The sequence below is a fragment of the Aethina tumida genome, chromosome 2 (assembly GCF_024364675.1).
Source record: "Aethina tumida isolate Nest 87 chromosome 2, icAetTumi1.1, whole genome shotgun sequence".
Lineage (NCBI taxonomy): Eukaryota > Metazoa > Arthropoda > Insecta > Coleoptera > Nitidulidae > Aethina > Aethina tumida.
In genome coordinates, this window is record NC_065436.1 from 5,957,180 (window position 1) to 5,976,637 (window position 19,458).

The 19,458-nt window shown below is 23.0% G+C and overlaps 1 protein-coding gene and 7 non-coding genes across 9 annotated transcripts in view; 5 read left to right on the forward strand and 3 right to left on the reverse strand.

The window, feature by feature from the left end:
* LOC109604214 (DNA-binding protein D-ETS-3) overlaps positions 1 to 19,458 on the forward strand; it is a 149,987-nt gene that overhangs the window by 84,901 nt on the left and 45,628 nt on the right. For both annotated transcript variants that reach the window (XM_049962839.1, XM_049962838.1), the window contains exon 4: positions 6,309 to 6,359. In XM_049962839.1, the coding sequence (XP_049818796.1) occupies positions 6,309 to 6,359 (51 nt within the window). The remainder of the gene's footprint in view (positions 1 to 6,308; positions 6,360 to 19,458) is intronic.
* On the reverse strand, positions 8,138 to 8,211 carry Trnai-aau (transfer RNA isoleucine (anticodon AAU)). The gene has a single exon. It is a non-coding gene; the product is annotated as a tRNA-Ile (tRNA).
* Trnai-aau (transfer RNA isoleucine (anticodon AAU)) lies at positions 8,780 to 8,853 on the reverse strand. The gene has a single exon. It is a non-coding gene; the product is annotated as a tRNA-Ile (tRNA).
* Positions 9,750 to 9,823, reverse strand: Trnai-aau (transfer RNA isoleucine (anticodon AAU)). The gene has a single exon. It is a non-coding gene; the product is annotated as a tRNA-Ile (tRNA).
* On the forward strand, positions 9,976 to 10,049 carry Trnai-aau (transfer RNA isoleucine (anticodon AAU)). Its single transcript has one exon. It is a non-coding gene; the product is annotated as a tRNA-Ile (tRNA).
* Positions 13,302 to 13,375, forward strand: Trnai-aau (transfer RNA isoleucine (anticodon AAU)). The gene has a single exon. It is a non-coding gene; the product is annotated as a tRNA-Ile (tRNA).
* On the forward strand, positions 14,231 to 14,304 carry Trnai-aau (transfer RNA isoleucine (anticodon AAU)). The gene has a single exon. It is a non-coding gene; the product is annotated as a tRNA-Ile (tRNA).
* Trnai-aau (transfer RNA isoleucine (anticodon AAU)) lies at positions 15,209 to 15,282 on the forward strand. The gene has a single exon. It is a non-coding gene; the product is annotated as a tRNA-Ile (tRNA).

A 19,458-nucleotide genomic window follows, 5' to 3' on the forward strand; every position in this document is an offset into this window, starting at 1 on the left:
ATTTTATTTCTATTTTATTATATTTCTATTCCATATCTGCTTCATTCCTATTCCTTTTCCATTCTATTTATATTTTATTTCTATTCAATATCTATTCCATTCCATTTCTCTTCCATACCTATTCCATTTCTATTTAATTTTTATTTTAGTTATAATCTATTTCTATTCCATTTCATTTCTATTATATTTCTATTCTAATTTCTTTTATTTTAATACCATTTCCTTTCTATTTAATATCTATTTCATTTTATTTCTATTTTATTTATATTCTATTTATATTATATTCCATTTCTATTATATTTCTATTTCATTTCTTTTCTATTTATGTTTTATTTATATTCCATTCCATTTCTATTCCATATCTGTTTCATTCCATTTCTCTTCCATACCTATTTCATTTATATCTCATTTCTATTCCATATCTATTCTATTTCTATTCTAATTTCATTTATTTTAATACCATTTCCTTTCTATTCAATATCTATTTCATTTTATTTCTATTTTACTTATATTCTATTTATATTATATTCCATTTCTATTATATTTCTATTCCATTTCCCTTCTATTTGTGTTTTATTTATATTCCATTCCATTGCTTTTCCATATCTTTTCCATTTCTCTTACATACCTATTTCATTTCTATTCCATTTCTATTCTATTTCTATTATAATTTTATTCTAATTTTATTCCATTACAATTCTATTACATAACAATCCCATTTCTATTCCACTTCTATTCTTTTCCATATCTATTCTATTTCATTTATATTCCATATCTGTTGCATTTCATTTCTATTCTATTTATATTTTATATATATATTCCATTCCATTTCTATTCCATGTTTATTATATTTATATTTTATTTATATTTCATTTTATTTCTATTCCATATCTATTCTATATCTATTCTATTTCTATTCTGGTTCCATATCTATTACATTTCTATTCTATTACATATTTATTCCATTTCTATTCCCTTTCTATGTCATTTCTATTGCATATCAATTCCATTTCTATTACATTTCTATTTTATTTATATTTTATTTCACTTTTATTCCATTTCTATACCATTTCTATTCGATTTCTATTCCGTTTGTTTCTACTCCATTATTAACTGACTTATACTGATAAAAAATTAGTACGTATAATACACAAATTGTTTCTAATAAATTGGCTAATAATATAACATTAAAAACATTAATGATTTTCATATTTAAATATCCCCATTCAAATTATGACGTAACATATTTATGAACAGGCCAAAAAAAAAAAATTAAGTTTTTAATTTAATTGAACGAAACAAATAAAAAAGATATATCAGAGTACATATACATCATGGTAGTTTCGTGTTGGGAAAACAGACAAGTAAAAACATTTGCGAACGAACCGTACGAAATCCACATTTATCTAAAACGCCAACCCACCCCCACCGCCGCTATCATGCACCGTGGAAAAACCCGTGCAAAGGCTAATTGAAGACAAACGTAAATACAAAGCGCCTATCATAAAACATACGTACAAATCCGCGATAGAGATTCACCCCCTGCCAGTGATCTAGTCATCTGCGGGGTTCAAACGGGGGTGGGGTTTATTTATGACGTAACGAGCCATTTGATTCCCAACCCCGGCGATTGGCCGTCCAGCAACCCCTGGCTCCACCTATTCGGGCGCTCCGCGTGAAAACATCGTGAAAAACTCGAAGGCACAGTCGATCATAAATGCGTTAACGACACGGCACAAGTGACAGATTGCGGGGGCATTATATTTTCTGACAACGTTGTCATACGAAACGTAAAGTTTTACGACCGTTTCTACGTTTGTTTTTGGTGCATTCCGTATTCCGTATTTACCGGATTCGTTGTTTCGACGGACTCATGTGATCAGCAGTGGCTTTTCGAAAGTTTTAGTGGGACAGTGTTACTTTGACATTTGCGATGTTGGATATTAAGCCAACAGCTGACTACCTGAGCAGGAGTTCCACCTTCAGTAATTTCTCTATGTTATTTGCTGGTAAATATTTATTTTACCTCTACATTGTGTGTGTGTATGTGAACGAATTTTAAGACATAATAATAACTGTTCCAATTGGTTTTAACCTTCTGACTTATCTCTTCTATTAAATAGTATTGATAACAATATTTATCAAAAGTGCGAGTTAATTATCAAATATTTTTTGATTTGTTCTGTTACTCATACATACTCATAAATCGATATTAATTATATATATTGATATAATATAATCTCAATTTTAAAAAGAACTATTACTTTTAATGTGTGTTATAAAAAATATATTAAGAAAATTGAAAAAAATTTTAATATTTAAGTTATTCATTTTCATATATTCATGTTTTTCTTTTGATTTATCTAATTTGTTAAATAATATTTATATCAATATTTATTAATAAACACAAGAAACCATTTAAAGTAATTCATTCATAACGTGTTATTGTTAAATAATTTAAAAAAATGTATATTTAATGATTATTATTAAAAAAATAGTTTTAATATTAATGTCTAATATTATAAATATAGTTTGAATATAAGTGAAATGAATGAATATTTCAATATAAATTTAAATTATTCATTTTCATATATTCGTACATATCATATCAATATTTATTAATAATTTTATTTAATACATATACAAGAAACTATTTAAAGTAATTTATTAATATTATTAAAATTTCTTTGAGTTACTGTTTAATAAAATACTTAATTTAAAAGGAATCTTGTATTTTTAGTTTGAAAATAAGTGAAATGAATGAATATTTCAATTTTAATTTAAGTTCATCATTGCCATATATTCATTCATATTATATAAAATTTGGATGATAATAATGGTTTTAATTTTCAGATTGATCTCATTTGTTAAATAATATTCATATCAATATTTATTAATAATTTTATTTAATACATACACAAGAAACTATTTAAAGTAATTTATTCATAAGATTAAAATTTCATTGTGTTATTGTTTAATAAAAATATTATTAAAAATATAGATTGAAAATAAGTGAAAAAATGAATATTTTAATTTAAATTATTCATTTTCATATATTCTTTCATATCATATAAAATAATATAATAATTTTAATTTTCGGATTGATCCCATTTAATAATATTCTTATCAATATCTATTAATAATTTAATTTAAAACACACAATGTCATTGTTTAACAAAATACATAATTTTAAAAGAATTTTGTATATTTAATGTGAATTATTAAACATATAATTTGATAATATGTGAATTGATAGAATATTTTAATTTAAATTTTGATTATTCATTTTCATATATTCATTCATATCATATAATATTTGGGTGATAATAATAAATTTATTTTTCTAATTGATCTCATTTGTTAAATAATATTCATATCAATATTTATTAATAATTTTATTTAATACATACACAAGAAATCATTTAAAGTAATTTATTTGTATTATTAAAATTTCATTGTGTTATTGTTAAATAAAATACAAAATTTAAAATGAATCTTGTATTTTTAATGATTATTATTAAAAATATAGTTTGAAAATAAGTGAAATTGATGAATATTTTAATTTAAATTTAAATTATTCATTTTCATATATTCATACATATCATATAAAATTGGGATGATAATAATGATTTTAATTTTCGGATTGATCTCATTTATTAAATAATATTCATATCAATATTCATTAATAATTTTATTTAATACATATACAAGAAACTATTTAAAGTAATTTATTAATATTATTAAAATTTCATTGTGTTACTGTTTAATAAAATACTTAATTTAAAAAGAATCTTGTATTTTTAATGACTATTTTTAAAAATATAGTTTGAAAAGAAGTGAAATGAATGAATATTTCAATTTTAATTTAAATTAATCATTGTCATATATTCATTCATATCATATAAAATTTGGGTGATAATAATGGTTTTAATTTTCAGATTGATCTCATTTGTTAAATAATATTTATATCAATATTTATATTTAATACATACTCAAGAAACTACTTAAAGTAATTTATTCATAAGATTAAAATTTCATTGCGTATTTGTTTAATAAAATACATAATTTAAAAAGAATCTAAAAGAAGAATTTAATGAATATTATTAAAAATATAGATTGAAAATAAGTGAAATAAATGAATATTTCAATTTAAATTATTCATATCATTTAATATTTGGGTGATAATAATGATTTTAATTTTTTAATTAATCTCATTTGTTAAATAATATTCATATAATTTATTTTAATACATACACAAGAAATTATTTACAGTAATTTATTCATATTATAAAAATTTTATCGTGTTATTGTTTAATGAAATATATAATTTAAAAAGAATCTTGTATATATGAAAATAAATGAATTGAATGAATATTTTAAATTTAATTTAAATTATTCATTTTCTTATATTCATTCATATCATATAATATTTGGGTAATAATAGTGATTTTAATTTTCTGATTGATCTCATTTGTTAAATAATATTTATTAATAATTTTATTTAATACATACACAATAAAATATTTAAAGTAATTTATTCATAAAATTACAATTTCATTGTTATTGTTTAATAAAATATATAATTTAAAAAGAATTTGTATATTTAATGACTAATATTAAAAATATAGTTTGAAAATAAGTGAAATTAATGAATATTTCAATTTAAATTTAAATTATTTATTTTCATATATTCATTCATATCATATAAAATATGGGTGATAACAATGATTTTAATGTTCGGATTGATCCCATTTGTTAAATAATATTCTTATCGATTTTTTGATTGATCTCATAATATTCATATCAATATTTATTAATAATTATATTTAATACATACACACGAAACTATTTAAAGTAATTTATTCATAAGATTAAAATTTCATCGTTATTGTTAAATAAAACACATACTTTTAAAATAATTTGTATATTTAATGACTAAACTAAGAAAATATTCATATCAATATTTATTAATAATTCTATTTAATACATAAAAATTCAGTGTTATTCTTTAATAAAGGATATAATTTTAAAAAAATCTTATATATTTAATACTCATTAAAAATATAGTTTGAAACTGAGTGAATGAATATTTTTATATAAATGTATAATATTAATTTTCATATATTCATAAACGTCACATAATATTTGGATAATTTTCATTTAATGTTTATCTCGTTTGTTAAATAATATTTATATCAATGTATATTAATAATATAATTTAATTCACATTGATATATTGATATTGAAAATATAGTTTGAAAATGATTAAATGATGTAATAATATGTATTATATAATATTTGGGTAATATTAATATTATTAGTATTTAATTTTCTGACTTATTTCATTTGTTAAGTAATATAGATCAATTCATCAATCAATTTTTAATAAGCACTAAAGAAACACATATAATATTAAATAAAATATATAATTTACAAAAATTTTCCAGTTGATTATTCCAATTGAATTGAACTTTCATATTTATTAAATGATATTAATATCAATAATAAGTATAGTTTATTGTGTGAATTAATTATTTAATATTTCCAAGGGATTCAATTAACTGTACATACCCATCAAACGATCTAAGTATTAAAATATTTATAAAGAAATCCTAAGATAATTTTTAAAATTTTTACAGTTTTAATTTTATTTATAATTTAACTACCCTTTAATTCTGGCAGTCAAAAACAGATCAGTCTATCCCCAATGTGTTAGTATTAGGGTTAGACCAATCTGCCTTTGTCTATCCCTATTACAATGAATTTCATATTCAATTAAGAAGTGTATTAGTTAAACTTGCATGTCGTAAAAAGGAAAATAATGTCCAAATATTTACATAGTTCCAAGGAAATGTATTGGTGCTAAAATTAGTACTTCTACTCTCTACCCTTAGGTGCTATACCTGGTACCTGGTATTATAACAAAATTAATTTTGATAGACTCCAGACTGTGATAGACTGTTAAACTCGAGGAAACTAGATTTTTTTCTATTTCTCCTATTAATAACTTCAATAATTATTTGAAATGAGGGTCGAAGACCAACTTTAATTTTAATCCCTTTGTCCCATCTGTCGGGAGGGAGGAGTACTAATTTTATTTCCCCTACAGCAAATTTTGATTATGGGCAATTTTTTGTAAATTACTTATCACATGAGATATTTGAGGGTTCAGATTAAAAAAATACATTGTATAAAATACAGTAAAAAAAATTCTCACCTGTTTTTCAAACTTTCAATATGTATTTGTAATGTTTAATACTCATGATTATAATATAAAAAACATATTTATAAATTATATTCATTTACAGATACATCTTATAAAGGATCGTGGAGTTCTCATGCATCATCACAATCACAGGGTAAGATAATAATCTTAATAATAATAAATGAGTACGCCACCATTGGAAAATCCAATTTGAATTTACGTGTGAAAATGCAATTTTTAAATGAAAAAACGACAGAAATGTTGGCGAAACACAGAATTATTTAGTCTAGTGGTATACAATATTCATTTATCGAAATCCCGGGAGTGAACGCAGCCGGGACTTAATTGACTTTTGATTGAATGTTGAAAAATTTGAACAATAATGAAATTCCATTATCCGCCGGTAATGATGAAAAAGCTGTTGCAAGAGGAAATGGAAAATCCCGCCGCGACGGAAGAAATGTAAAAATAAATGACAGCGGAAAATCCTGTTACACAAACTATATAACCGAACACGACAAATCGGCTAATACAAATTTCCTAAAAGCTAAAATATAATCACATAAATTTCATTCGATGTATTCGCTCGGGTGCCTTTTCGCATTTCTAACGATTTTTATCAACGTAATTTTATGCATCGAATTTTTGTTATAATAAAATTTCTTGATAGTTTTCAATATGTATCCAGATAAATTAAAAAAAAAAGATACCACCGAAATATATAACAGTGAATTTGTTCATTTTGGTTACAATTTAAACTAATGATAATTATCTCATGAGGTAGTTTTAATTTTTTATATACCTTAAATACAGTAGTTAAAAATAATTTATAATTATTAATAACTGGTTTCGTTCATACAAATACAATAAATAAAATACTTATATATTGTATTATATTATATATTGTTTATTATTATATTATTATATTGTTTATTTTATATTATTGACCAATTATGAAAAAAATTATTTATTTAAATAACATATTTTGTAAATTTAAACTACAAATAATATATTGTCTAATGTTTATCAAGTTCTGATTAACTCATAAAAATATTTAATAATAATAATAATAATAATAAATTAATTGATTAATTTGTCAATTTATTATTTATATTATTATTACTAATTATTATTATTATTATTTTAATTATTGTTATAAATCTTTATAAACATTCCTTATTCCTTAATTTAAAATATTAATAATATATTTTTTATAGATATACAGCCAAGGTAGGCATTTAATATTTTAGTAACAATTTGTGATTAAATTCATATTTTAGTCATGTACATTTTTGATAACCTTAAATTGTTAATTAATAAATTAATAGTAAACCCCAAACATAGATACTACTAAAAATGATAAAATTCTATTTAATAAATTTATTTATTTTTTCCTTTTAGTTTATCACAGTTATTAAAAATAGTAAGTTAGATTTGAATTAATTTATCAATTTCAATTAATGGAAATTTCCTAATATATCGAAAAAATTGTATATTTTTGATTTAAAAAATTATAGATTTCTCACTTTAATATGACAACGATGGAGGAATCAATTCTGAATTTAAACAAAATTAAACAAAAATTGATAATTTTATATTATAATATTTTTTAAATTTATTAATATTAGTTTGAGGAGTATAAATAAAAATAAATTGCTATAATTTAATGATTATAATATTTTTTTTTTAATTAAAAAATAAACTAAATAAAGCGATTTTAATTTTTAAAAATTAAAATAATAAAAAATTTATGCAATTTGTGTTTATTAATCTTCAATGATTTAGAAAATTTTTTCGTTCATTTGAAGGACACAAATTAATATTTTTAATTAATTACAATATGTTAATGTATATTAAAGATACATAATGTTTTTATAATTGTGGGAAATAATTTGTAACTAAATATGTATTAAAAATAAATTTAAAAAATATTGGCCCATGAGGGGATCGAACCCGCGACCTTCGCGTTATTAGCACGACGCTCTAACCAACTGAGCTAATGGGCCGATGCTGTCCTGATTTTTTCAAAAAAATTCAGAATTTCTAAACTAATTGCAAAAATTTCTTATATATTATTTTATATACCTTTTTTATGATTTTTATTACATTATATATTTTTGAATAAATTTATAAACTTCTCACGAAATTTCATACATATTTGAAAAAATAGATTTCATTTAAAATATTTCATTTATGTTTCAAAATTTTCAATCATTAAACAGTATTCCAGGTAAGTTCTTCATACAAAAATTCTTAGAAACATAAATACTGAAAGTTGTAAGGAAAATGTACAATCTTAGTTTGTATATTTGTTTTTGTACTTCAATCTAAATTATTATTAATAAATATACATGTTTTTGAAATGACTTGCTGGAAATTTTATTAAAACTATTATTAGATTTAAATTATTGAGAAAATGACAAGTTTTAGATTAATTAGTATTACATTTCTTTTACTGTATTTGTTGTTGAGATTTTTTGACTGGTTTTCACATTTGAGATTTAAATATATATTACAGTGTAACTCAAATATAAAATATTTGTATGTGCGTATAAAAATAAATTAAAAAATTAATGGCCCATGAGGGGATCGAACCCGCGACCTTCGCGTTATTAGCACGACGCTCTAACCAACTGAGCTAATGGGCCGATGCTGTCCTGATATTTTTTAATTCAGGATTTCACACCTTAAAAAAAATCTCAGTCAATGTTTTTTCACCATACATTGTTTTGAATTTATTTATAAACGTCAGCATTTAGCCTGAAATATAATTTGACAGTTTCTAATAACATCTAATTGTAAGTGAAGTTATCCCAGTTTAAAAGGTTATTTTTGTTATTTGGCATTGTGCTGTGGCTGGAACATCTAGATATCCAATCTGCTGAAGTAAATAATGGGTGCACATAATTCGGGCGTTTGCATAACAAAATCGCAACTGAGTTTCTCTCAGAAGTTTATTGATCACTGTGAGTAAATGGAGAAGCTGGTTCGGATTGAGAAGTACGAATGAGAGCACAGGAGCGACGGGCTATTTAAAAGGAGAGTAGGTACTTCTAAATCCGACGAGCCTTCCCGTAATCTAACTTAAAACATCCAAATATTACAGGAATTTCCCATAATAACTCCTACAATACATAGTAAAATATAATTTATGTAAATGCAAGGAATTTCCATGAGGCATGGGCCCCACAGTTATTTTAAAATTTCTGTGATTTTTCATACGTTTGGTTAAGTTTGTCGAAAAAGTTTGATATGATAAGGTTGGGGAACAAATACTGAAATAAAAAAAAATTGTGTTATTAGTCATATAGACTAATAAGACTAAACGACAACCATAAAAATATATATATATTTTTTTATTTTAAGAACCAAACTTGTGAAAATTAATAATAATAATAATAATAATTAATTATTATTATAAGTACAACTGGTTTTAGGAATATCAATAAAAGAAATTAACGTAAAGATAAAAACATTTTTATAATTATGAATAATAATGTATTATAATTGTTTTAAAAATTAGCTGAAAAATTAAAAAAATTAATGGCCCATGAGGGGATCGAACCCGCGACCTTCGCGTTATTAGCACGACGCTCTAACCAACTGAGCTAATGGGCCGTTATAAAAAATAATTTTAATGTAAAAATTGACCACTTCCTATTTTAAATATTTGTAATACTCGAAATATATTGTATGTCTAAAAATAATTAAGATAAGAATAAAACAATGTGTGTTAGAGGACTGAAAAGGTTATCAGCAATTTAGTATGTGGCCCATTAGCTCAGTTGGTTAGAGCGTCGTGCTAATAACGCGAAGGTCGCGGGTTCGATCCCCTCATGGGCCAATTTTATTTTTTAATGAATTAATTTGATATTATTAAATACCATCATTGGTTTTTATTTTTCCAGTTTTCAGCAAATATTAATAAATAATCAATTATTATTGGTGTGATTCGTTAATTTTTTGGAACAATGTTAATTTGTGAGATGTGTTGTTAACATAAATATTAAATTTCATTAATAAATACATATTATTTTTTACTGAGTACAGTATAATAACAATTTATTATTGTTACAGTCCATGACGAAAAGCGTTTGATTATATGAACTGAAACTGAATGAAGAAACCAATTAATATCAATTAATCGATGGTGTTTTTGAAATAAATAAAGGATTTATAGAATTGTAATCAGAAAATCATGAAAATTAGTAATAGTTTAATTTTTAATTCATAAATTTGTCAAAATTAGCAAAAAGGATCAATTTTTTGAAATTTCATATTTTTTTTTTTTTCCTAAAATTGTTACTAGTTAATTTAAACTTTGAGGAAAATTTAAGAATTTATAAGAAAACACTAAACAATCTAAACTAATTCAAAAATTCCATTAAAATTCGTTAATTTTTATCATTTTAGGAAAAAATCTGCTAATATGTACAAATTTTTGGAAAAATTATCCTAAAGTTTATCAATTTTTTGAAAATAAAATTGACAATTAACACTATTTGAAAATGTACCATTTTCAATTCATTCAATTCACAAAAATTCGATAATTTCAAGACCAAAATAAAAAATAAATTCAGTGAATGTTTATAAATTTTTAATGAAAAAATCGTAAAATTAGTAAAATTTGGATATTTTAGTACTAAAATGCAATAAATTTGTCAAATTTTTACAGAAAAATTTACAATAAATTTCATTAAAAATATAATAATTATTTTTGAAAACAAAATAAAAAATTGACAATATTTTCAATTAATTCCTATGATAAAAATTCAACATTTTCCAAGACAGAAATAAAAAAAAAATCATTTAAGATGTATATTATTTTATATTTTTAATAAAAAATAAAAAATATAAAATTTTGCTACTTTAATTCTTTCCAATTTACTGAAAAATTCAGTTAAATTATCCATGATTTGAAAAATGGTAAAAGTGCAAAAATACAATTGTTTTTCAATTGTCTGACAAAATCAGTATAAATTACATTTTTTTCTTTATACTAATTTGTTTGTTTGTACAGTATAGCAACAATTTATTAGTGTTACAGTCCATAACGAAAAGCATTTGATTAAATGAACTGAAACTGAATATTGTTGTACAATCACTGAAATTTAATTGAAGAAAGATGTATGTGGCATAGAAACAATAAGGCGCAGTATAAATTACATTTTTTACTTTATACTAATTTGTTTGTAATTTGTTTTTAATTGTAATAAACAAATAAATACATATTATTTTTTACTAAGTACAGTATAGTAACAATTTATTATTGTTACGGTCCAAGACGAAAAGCATTTGATTAATTGAACTGAAACTGAATGAAGAAACCAAAAAAAAAAAAATTAAAAGGGTTTAATTTTCTAATAAAATTGGTAATTTAATAGCTTAAATTTTAATTCATAAATTTGTCAAAATTAGCAATTTTAATTGAAATTTCATATTTCTTTATCTCTAAACGAAAACCAGGAAAATTTTTATTAAAATTTATTTATTTTAATTTACACAAATTTGAGGAAAATTTAAGATTTTATAAGAAAACACTAATCAATCTAAACTAATAGAAAGGTTCCATTAAAATTCCTTCATTTTTTATCATTATCCTAAAGTTTATCAATTTTTAGTCAAAAGTAGCAATTTATACAGAAAAATATCATTTTTTTTTTAAATAAAATTGACAATTAATACTATTTGAAAATATACCATTTTCAATTCAATCAATTCACAAAAATTCAATAATTTTAAGACCAAAATAAAAAAATAAATTCAGTTAATGTTTATAAATTTAAATAAATAAATGAAAAAATTGTAAAATTTTGCTATTTTAGTGCCAAAATCCAATAAATTTGTCAAATTTTTAAAGAAAAATTTACAACAAATTTCATTAAAAACATTTTTGTAAACAAAATAAAAAATTGACACTATTTTCAATTAACTTCAATGATAAAAATTCTATATTTTCCAAGAAAAAATTATAAAAATAAATCATTTAAGATGTATATTATTTTATATTTTTAATAAAAAATAAAAAATATAAAATTTTGCTACTTTAATTCTTTCCAATTTACTGAAAAATTCAGTTAAATTATCCAAGAAGATTTGAAAAATGGTAAAAGTGCAAAAATACAGATGTTTTTCAGTTGTCTGACAAAATCAGTATAAATTACATTTTTTGTTTATACTAATTTGTTTGTTTGTACAGTATAACAACAATTTATTAGTAATACAGTCCATGACAAAAAGTATTTGGTTAAATGAACTGAAACTGAATATTGTTGTAAAATCACTGAAATTTACTTTGCACATAGTTGTATGTGGCATAGAAACAATAAGGCGTAGCATTCGATATTTAATTAGAGCCGCCCGACCCCACCGATTTAATATAGCCCGTGTGTGCAGGCAAACACCGTAGGCGAGCAATATCGCGGCACAATAACCAGCTTGTCATATGCAATATAAGATCGCCGCCGGCGTTTGCTCCACTATCTAAACTTAATAAAGCCAGTCAAAGCGGTTTGCGGCGGTGACGTTTCGGCGGCACGGTTGGCCGCCTCACATCACAAGATCCAAGCCGGTGATGGGCCCGCGTACCCGGGGCGTCGCCCCGACCGCCGCCGGATCGCGTTCCGATTGTCGACGTTTTCCTGCAAACGAACGCCTCCGCGGCGTCGACACCTGCGGGGATTTGTTTTTGCGGTTGGTGCGGCGCTTTGATTTGCACAGGGGGTGTGATCGGTTCCGACGTATTTGTAATGGATAACACTCTTTGTAAATTATCTTAAACTATTTATTATGTTTGTCGTTTAGACAGTTTTTATAAATTTATGGCAGATAATAAAACCGTATTCGTAGTTATAAAAGTTTATCTATCACTTTGACCTTTGAATTTATAATGTGTATAGGTATTATGCAACTATTCAATTGATTATCATTCACCACTCCATAATTTTAAATTATATTATAATGTAATGTTTGGAAATAAACTTATATATTATATAATATCTGACATAAATTAATTCTTAACAAGACAAAAAATGAACAAATATAAGATTTACTATAAATTTTAATATTTGAAAATTAAAAAAATCAGGACAGTATCGGCCCATTAGCTCAGTTGGTTAGAGCGTCGTGCTAATAACGCGAAGGTCGCGGGTTCGATCCCCTCATGGGCCATTACTTTTTTAATTTATTTTTATACGCACATACGAATATTTGAGTTACACTTTGTAATATATATTTAAATCTCAAATGTGAAAACTGGTCAAAAAATCTCAACAACAAATACAATAAAAGAAATGTAATTCAGAGCTGTAAATTATAATCAAAATTCAAAAATTCGTTTAAATTTTGTTGATAATCAGAATTGTTATAAGTTTATTAAATGAGGTATACATTTTTAATTTTTTTGGATATTTTGAAGTTTGAATTACTTTTTTTTTAGTTTATTTTTTATTATATTTTGTAGTACATAATTAATTACTAAATTATAAATATATTTACAAATTGTGGTGTTATTTTAAATATCTTATAAACCTTTAATTTATTTTATTTTTATATATATATATTTATATTATGAAACATTTATTCTTAATTTGCAAAACACTAATTAATCTAAAACTTCTCATTTTCTCAATAATTTAAATTTAATAATAATTTTAATAAAATTTCCTGCAAGTCATTTCAAAAACATGTATATTTATTAATAATAATAATAATAATTTAGATTTAACTATACAAACTAAGAATGAACATTTTCCTTACAACTTTCAGTATTTATGTTTCTTAGAATTTTTCTATGATGAACTTACCTGAAATATTGTTTAATGATTGGAAATTTTGAAACAAAAATGAAATATATTAAATGAAATCTATTTTTTCAAATATACAAATATTAAGAGAAGTTTATACATTTATTCAAAATTATATAATGTAATAAAAATCCTAAAAAGGTATAGAAAATAATACATAATAAGTTTCTGAAATTAGTTTAGAAATTCTGAATTTTTTTAAAAAATTCAGGACAGCATCGGCCCATTAGCTCAGTTGGTTAGAGCGTCGTGCTAATAACGCGAAGGTCGCGGGTTCGATCCCCTCATGGGCCATTACTTTTTTTTAATTTTTCAGCTAATTTTTAAAACAAATATAAACATTATTATTCATAATTATAAAAGTGTTTTTATCTTTACGTTAATTTCTTTTATTGATATTCCTAAAACTAGTTGTACTTATAATAATAATTAATTCTAAAACTAAATTTTTATTGAAAATATTAATTTTCACAAGTTTGGTTCTTAAAATAAAAAAAATATATATTTTTTTATGGTTGTCGTGTAGTTTTATTAGTCTAAATGACTAATAACACATTTTTTTTATTTCAGTATTTGTTCCTCTCAACCTTATCATATCAAACTTTTTCGACAAACTTAACCAAACGTATGAGAAATCACAGAAATTTTAAAATAGCTGTGGGGCCCATGCCCCATGGAAATTCCTTGGATTTACATAAATTATATTTTACTATGTATTGTAGGAGTTATTATGGGAAATTCCTGTAATATTTGGATGTTTTAAGTTAGATTACGGGAAGGCTCGTCGGATTTAGAAGTACCTACTCTCCTTTTAAATAGCCCGTCGCTCCTGTGCTCTCATTCGTACTTCTCAATCCGAACCAGCTTCTCCATTTACTCACAGTGATCAATAAACTTCTGAGAGAAACTCAGTTGCGATTTTGTTATACAAACGCCCGAATTATGTGCACCCATTATTTACTCCAGCAGATTGGATATCTAGATGTTCCAGCCACAGCACAATGCCAAATAACAAAAATAACCTTTTTAAACTGGGATAACTTCACTTACAATTAGATGTCGTCAGAAACTGTCAAATTACATTTTAGGCTAAATGTTGACATTTATAGACAAATTAAAATCAAAGTATGGTGGAAAAACATTAACTGAGATTTTTTAGGGTGTGAAATCCTGATATAAAAAATATCAGGACAGCATCGGCCCATTAGCTCAGTTGGTTAGAGCGTCGTGCTAATAACGCGAAGGTCGCGGGTTCGATCCCCTCATGGGCCAGTACTTTTTTCATTTATTTTTTATGGACATATACATATATTTTATATTTTTTTAAATCCCAAATGTGAAAACTAAAAAATCACAACGAGTAAATTTGTTATACACGCCAATTTTCAAAAATTTAAACTATAGAGGAAAATAAAGAACTAACATACAAACACATTGTACTAATTATATTTATATATGTTTCTTCTTTTTATCAAATGTGAAAACTGGAAAATTTCTAAAATTTTTGAACCAAAATTGTTTAATTTTGTCAAATTTTATGAAAAATTTCTTACTTTCTATATCAAAATAATGAAAATTGAATTTTTCACAAAAAATATTAATCAATTTAGGCAAAAATTATTATGTTCCTAAATTTTGACAGTACCAGGATAAAAAAACACTAAATTTGTCAATTTCGAAGACAAAAATAAATGAACTTTTCTAATTTTTACATGAAACTATTTGAAAATATGACTATTTTAATAAAAAAATTTTGTGTGACCTAAATTTTGACAATTTTAGGCCACACATTCACCAAATTGTTATTTCTTTTTAAATAATCAGTGAATATTTAAAAATTTGCAGAAAAAAGCTTAAAATTTTCTTGAAAATTATAAAGTTAATTTTTTTAAATATTTTAATAACAAATTAACTAGTTTTTGTAAAATACTAATATATACAAATTTTAGGAAAAAGTATCTTAAAGTTTATCAATTTTTAGTGAAAAGTAGTAATTTTTTCTGTAACATTTTAGAGGAAAATTCAGAAAACGGTTCTCAATTTCTATAAAAAAACTAATTTTTGAAAATAAAATTGACAATTAACACTATTACTAAATATATCATTTTCAATACACAAAAATAAAATAATTTCATGACCAAAATAAAAACAAAAAATCAGTTGGTGTTTATAAATTATTAATGAAATAATCGTAAAATTTGTAAAATTTTGCTGTTTTAGCATTAAAATCAAATTTTTACATAAAAATTTACAACAAATTTTAGGAAAAAAACTACTCAAATTTCATTAAAAATATAATAATTCATTTTTGAAAACAAAATAAAAAATTGACACTATTTTCAATTAATTCAAATTATAAGGATTCAAAAAAAAAGAAAAATTCATTTAAGATGTATATTATTTATATTTTTAATATAAGAAACAAAAAAAATGTTTTAATTCTAGATAATTAACTGAATAAATTTTAAGTAAAAATTCAGTTAATATTTCGTTATTTTTACATTAATAAATCTTTAAATCTAAATATTGTCTATTTCTGAAATAAATATGTACATCAGTGAGGAATGTAATTCTAGAGTCTAATGATGGGAAAAATTTCACCTTTATAAAATTTGAATAATTTTACTATTTTAGTATTAAAATTCAGTAAATTTGTCAAATTTTTACAGAAAAATTCACTAAAAATTTTGAAAAAAGAGACTACTCAAATTTCATTAGAAAAAGTAATAATTTATTTTTGAAATCAAAATGAAAAATTTTCAACTATTCTCAATTAATTCTTAAGATAAAAAATTCATTTAAGATGTATATTATTTTATATTTTTAATAAAAAAGAGACAAAAAAAATATTTAAAATTTTGCTACTTTCCAATTTAATGAAAAATTCAGTTAAATTTTCCAGAGAGGCCAAGAAGATTTGAAAAATTGTAAAACATAAAATGAAAACCTGATAAGTCATAATTGTTACTAATTTGTTTGTAATTTGTTTTTAATTGTAATAAACAAACATTTTTTTGGGACCGACTGAAAAAATTCCTCCATTTATAAATAATTACTTATTAAAGTAATTAATTTAATATAATAAATTAATAATAATAAAAAATTCAAATATATATCTAAATAAATTATTAGTTTTTAGTGTTTCATTTTCAATAGAAATGAATAAATGTTAAGAATTTGTTCACCAACAAATTTTAACTAATAAAAAATAGGATTATATTTTTAAAATATTTTACTTATTTTTTTATAAACTAAATTTTTATGATGGAAACTAAATTTAGTTAATTTACAAAAAACATATCGAATGAACACATTAATCTCTCTTATGACAAAAAGGCTATATACTATTTTTTTATTAAAATTATAAATTAAATAAAATCATTTTTCGTAATTTATTAAACATCAAAATAAATAAATATATGTTTCATTATATCAAATTATTACAATATTTTCAAACAACGCTTTTATTATAAAATTTCATAGTATATAAAAGAGTGTCAAGTTCAACATCGTCTTGAAAGTCAACCGAATTGCCCCAATATATATCCCCCCAAAATGTTCCAACACACTTATAAATATTTGTGAATCTGCGAAAGGGCATTAAAGTTCTCGAGTATTTGCGTTCGGCGTCGGGTCACGTTAAAACGAACCCACCGTTCGGGTCCGCGTCCGGGTGCGGCGTGTGTTGCACGGAGGGGTCGCACCGCCGCCGCCCTGCGGAAAGGATTCTCTTGTCTCTTTCCACGCCAGTTGTCTCCGCAAACACGGCTGAAGTGAGCCGTGGAAAACAAAAGCTAGTGGAGCGGACGCGGGATTTCACAACTATTGTCATTTCGCCCGATGCTCCGCGGACATCGCACAAGATAATTTCGTTTTCGGGATGCTCTTTTTTGATGCGGACTGAATGGGGGATTTCTATCTCGGTTAAGTTTTGTCCTGCATCTTTCAAAACGACGAAGTTTTTTTTCGTTTACTTTTTTTTAACTTTGACTGAATTTATATTTTCTATATTATTTGAAAGCAAAGCTTTATAATGTTATTAAAGTTATCAATTTAAAATTTTGGTTGTGGTTACACAAAAATATTATATATTTTTTATAATATTTTTACAATATTCTTTGTTTTTCAAAAGGAACTCTATAAATATTAAATTATATTTTTTAATTCTAGATAATTAATTCAGTAAATTTGTCAATTTTAAGTTAAAATTCAGTTAAGATTTCATTATTTTCACACTAATAATAAGTCATTAAGTCTAAATTTTGACTATTTTAGGAAAAAATATACTATATAAAAGCACATCAATGAGGAATGCAATTCTAGAATCTAATGATGCCAAAAATTTAATGTGAAAAAGTTTAATATACTCTCAATAGTAATACAGACAGACACTTTAAGTGACAAAGTTTAATATCACAACAAACTTTCAGATTATTTTCTCTTTTACTTCTCAATAAACATCAAATGAATCAATTACGTGAATCACCCTGTATAAAAAAATTTAGCTTTTAATTTATAGAGTTTATTTTTTATTTTTTTCTTACCTTAATCTTAGACAGAAATGATGGCTTAAAAATGAAAAACAAAACAAAAAAAAATAAATGTAATAATGTTTAGAATATCAATTAATATATGGAGTCTCTGGAATAAATATAGATCCCTTTATTTATTCCAGAGAGTAATTTAATAGTTAAGGAAAAATTTTCATATAGAAATTTTTCAAAATTAGCAAAAGGTATCAATTTTAATTGAAATTTCATTTTCTTCATTTCTAGACGAAAATCAGGAAACTTTTTATTCAAATTGTTATTAGTTAAACAAATTTGAGGAAAAGTTAAGATTTTTTAAGAAAAAGAGACGAAGTTAAAGTAAAACTTTAGTTAGTTTCATTTATATACATATATAAATAAAATAAATAAAATAAATTTAAAAAATTATAAATATATGTATATATATATATATATATATATATATATATATATATATATATATATATATATATATTTATATTTATAGATATATAAATTAAAAGCTAAGATTTTTTTATACAGGGTGATTCACGTAATTGATTCATTTGATATTTATTGAGAAGTAAAAGAGAAAATAATCTGAAAGTTTTTTGTGACATTAAACTCTGTCACTTAAAGTGTCTGTCTGTCTGTATTACTTTTGAGAGTATATTAGACTTTTTCACATTAAATTTTTGGCATCAGATTCTAGAATTGCATCCCTCATTGATGTGCTTTTATATAGTATATTTTTTCCTAAAATAGTCAAAATTTAGACTTAATGACTTATTATTAATGTGAAAATAATGAAATCTTAACAGAATTTTAACTTAAAATTATATATATATATATATATATATATATATATATATATATATATATATTTATTTATTTTTAATTTTTTAAATTTATTTTATTTTTCTTAGTTTGAATTAAATTA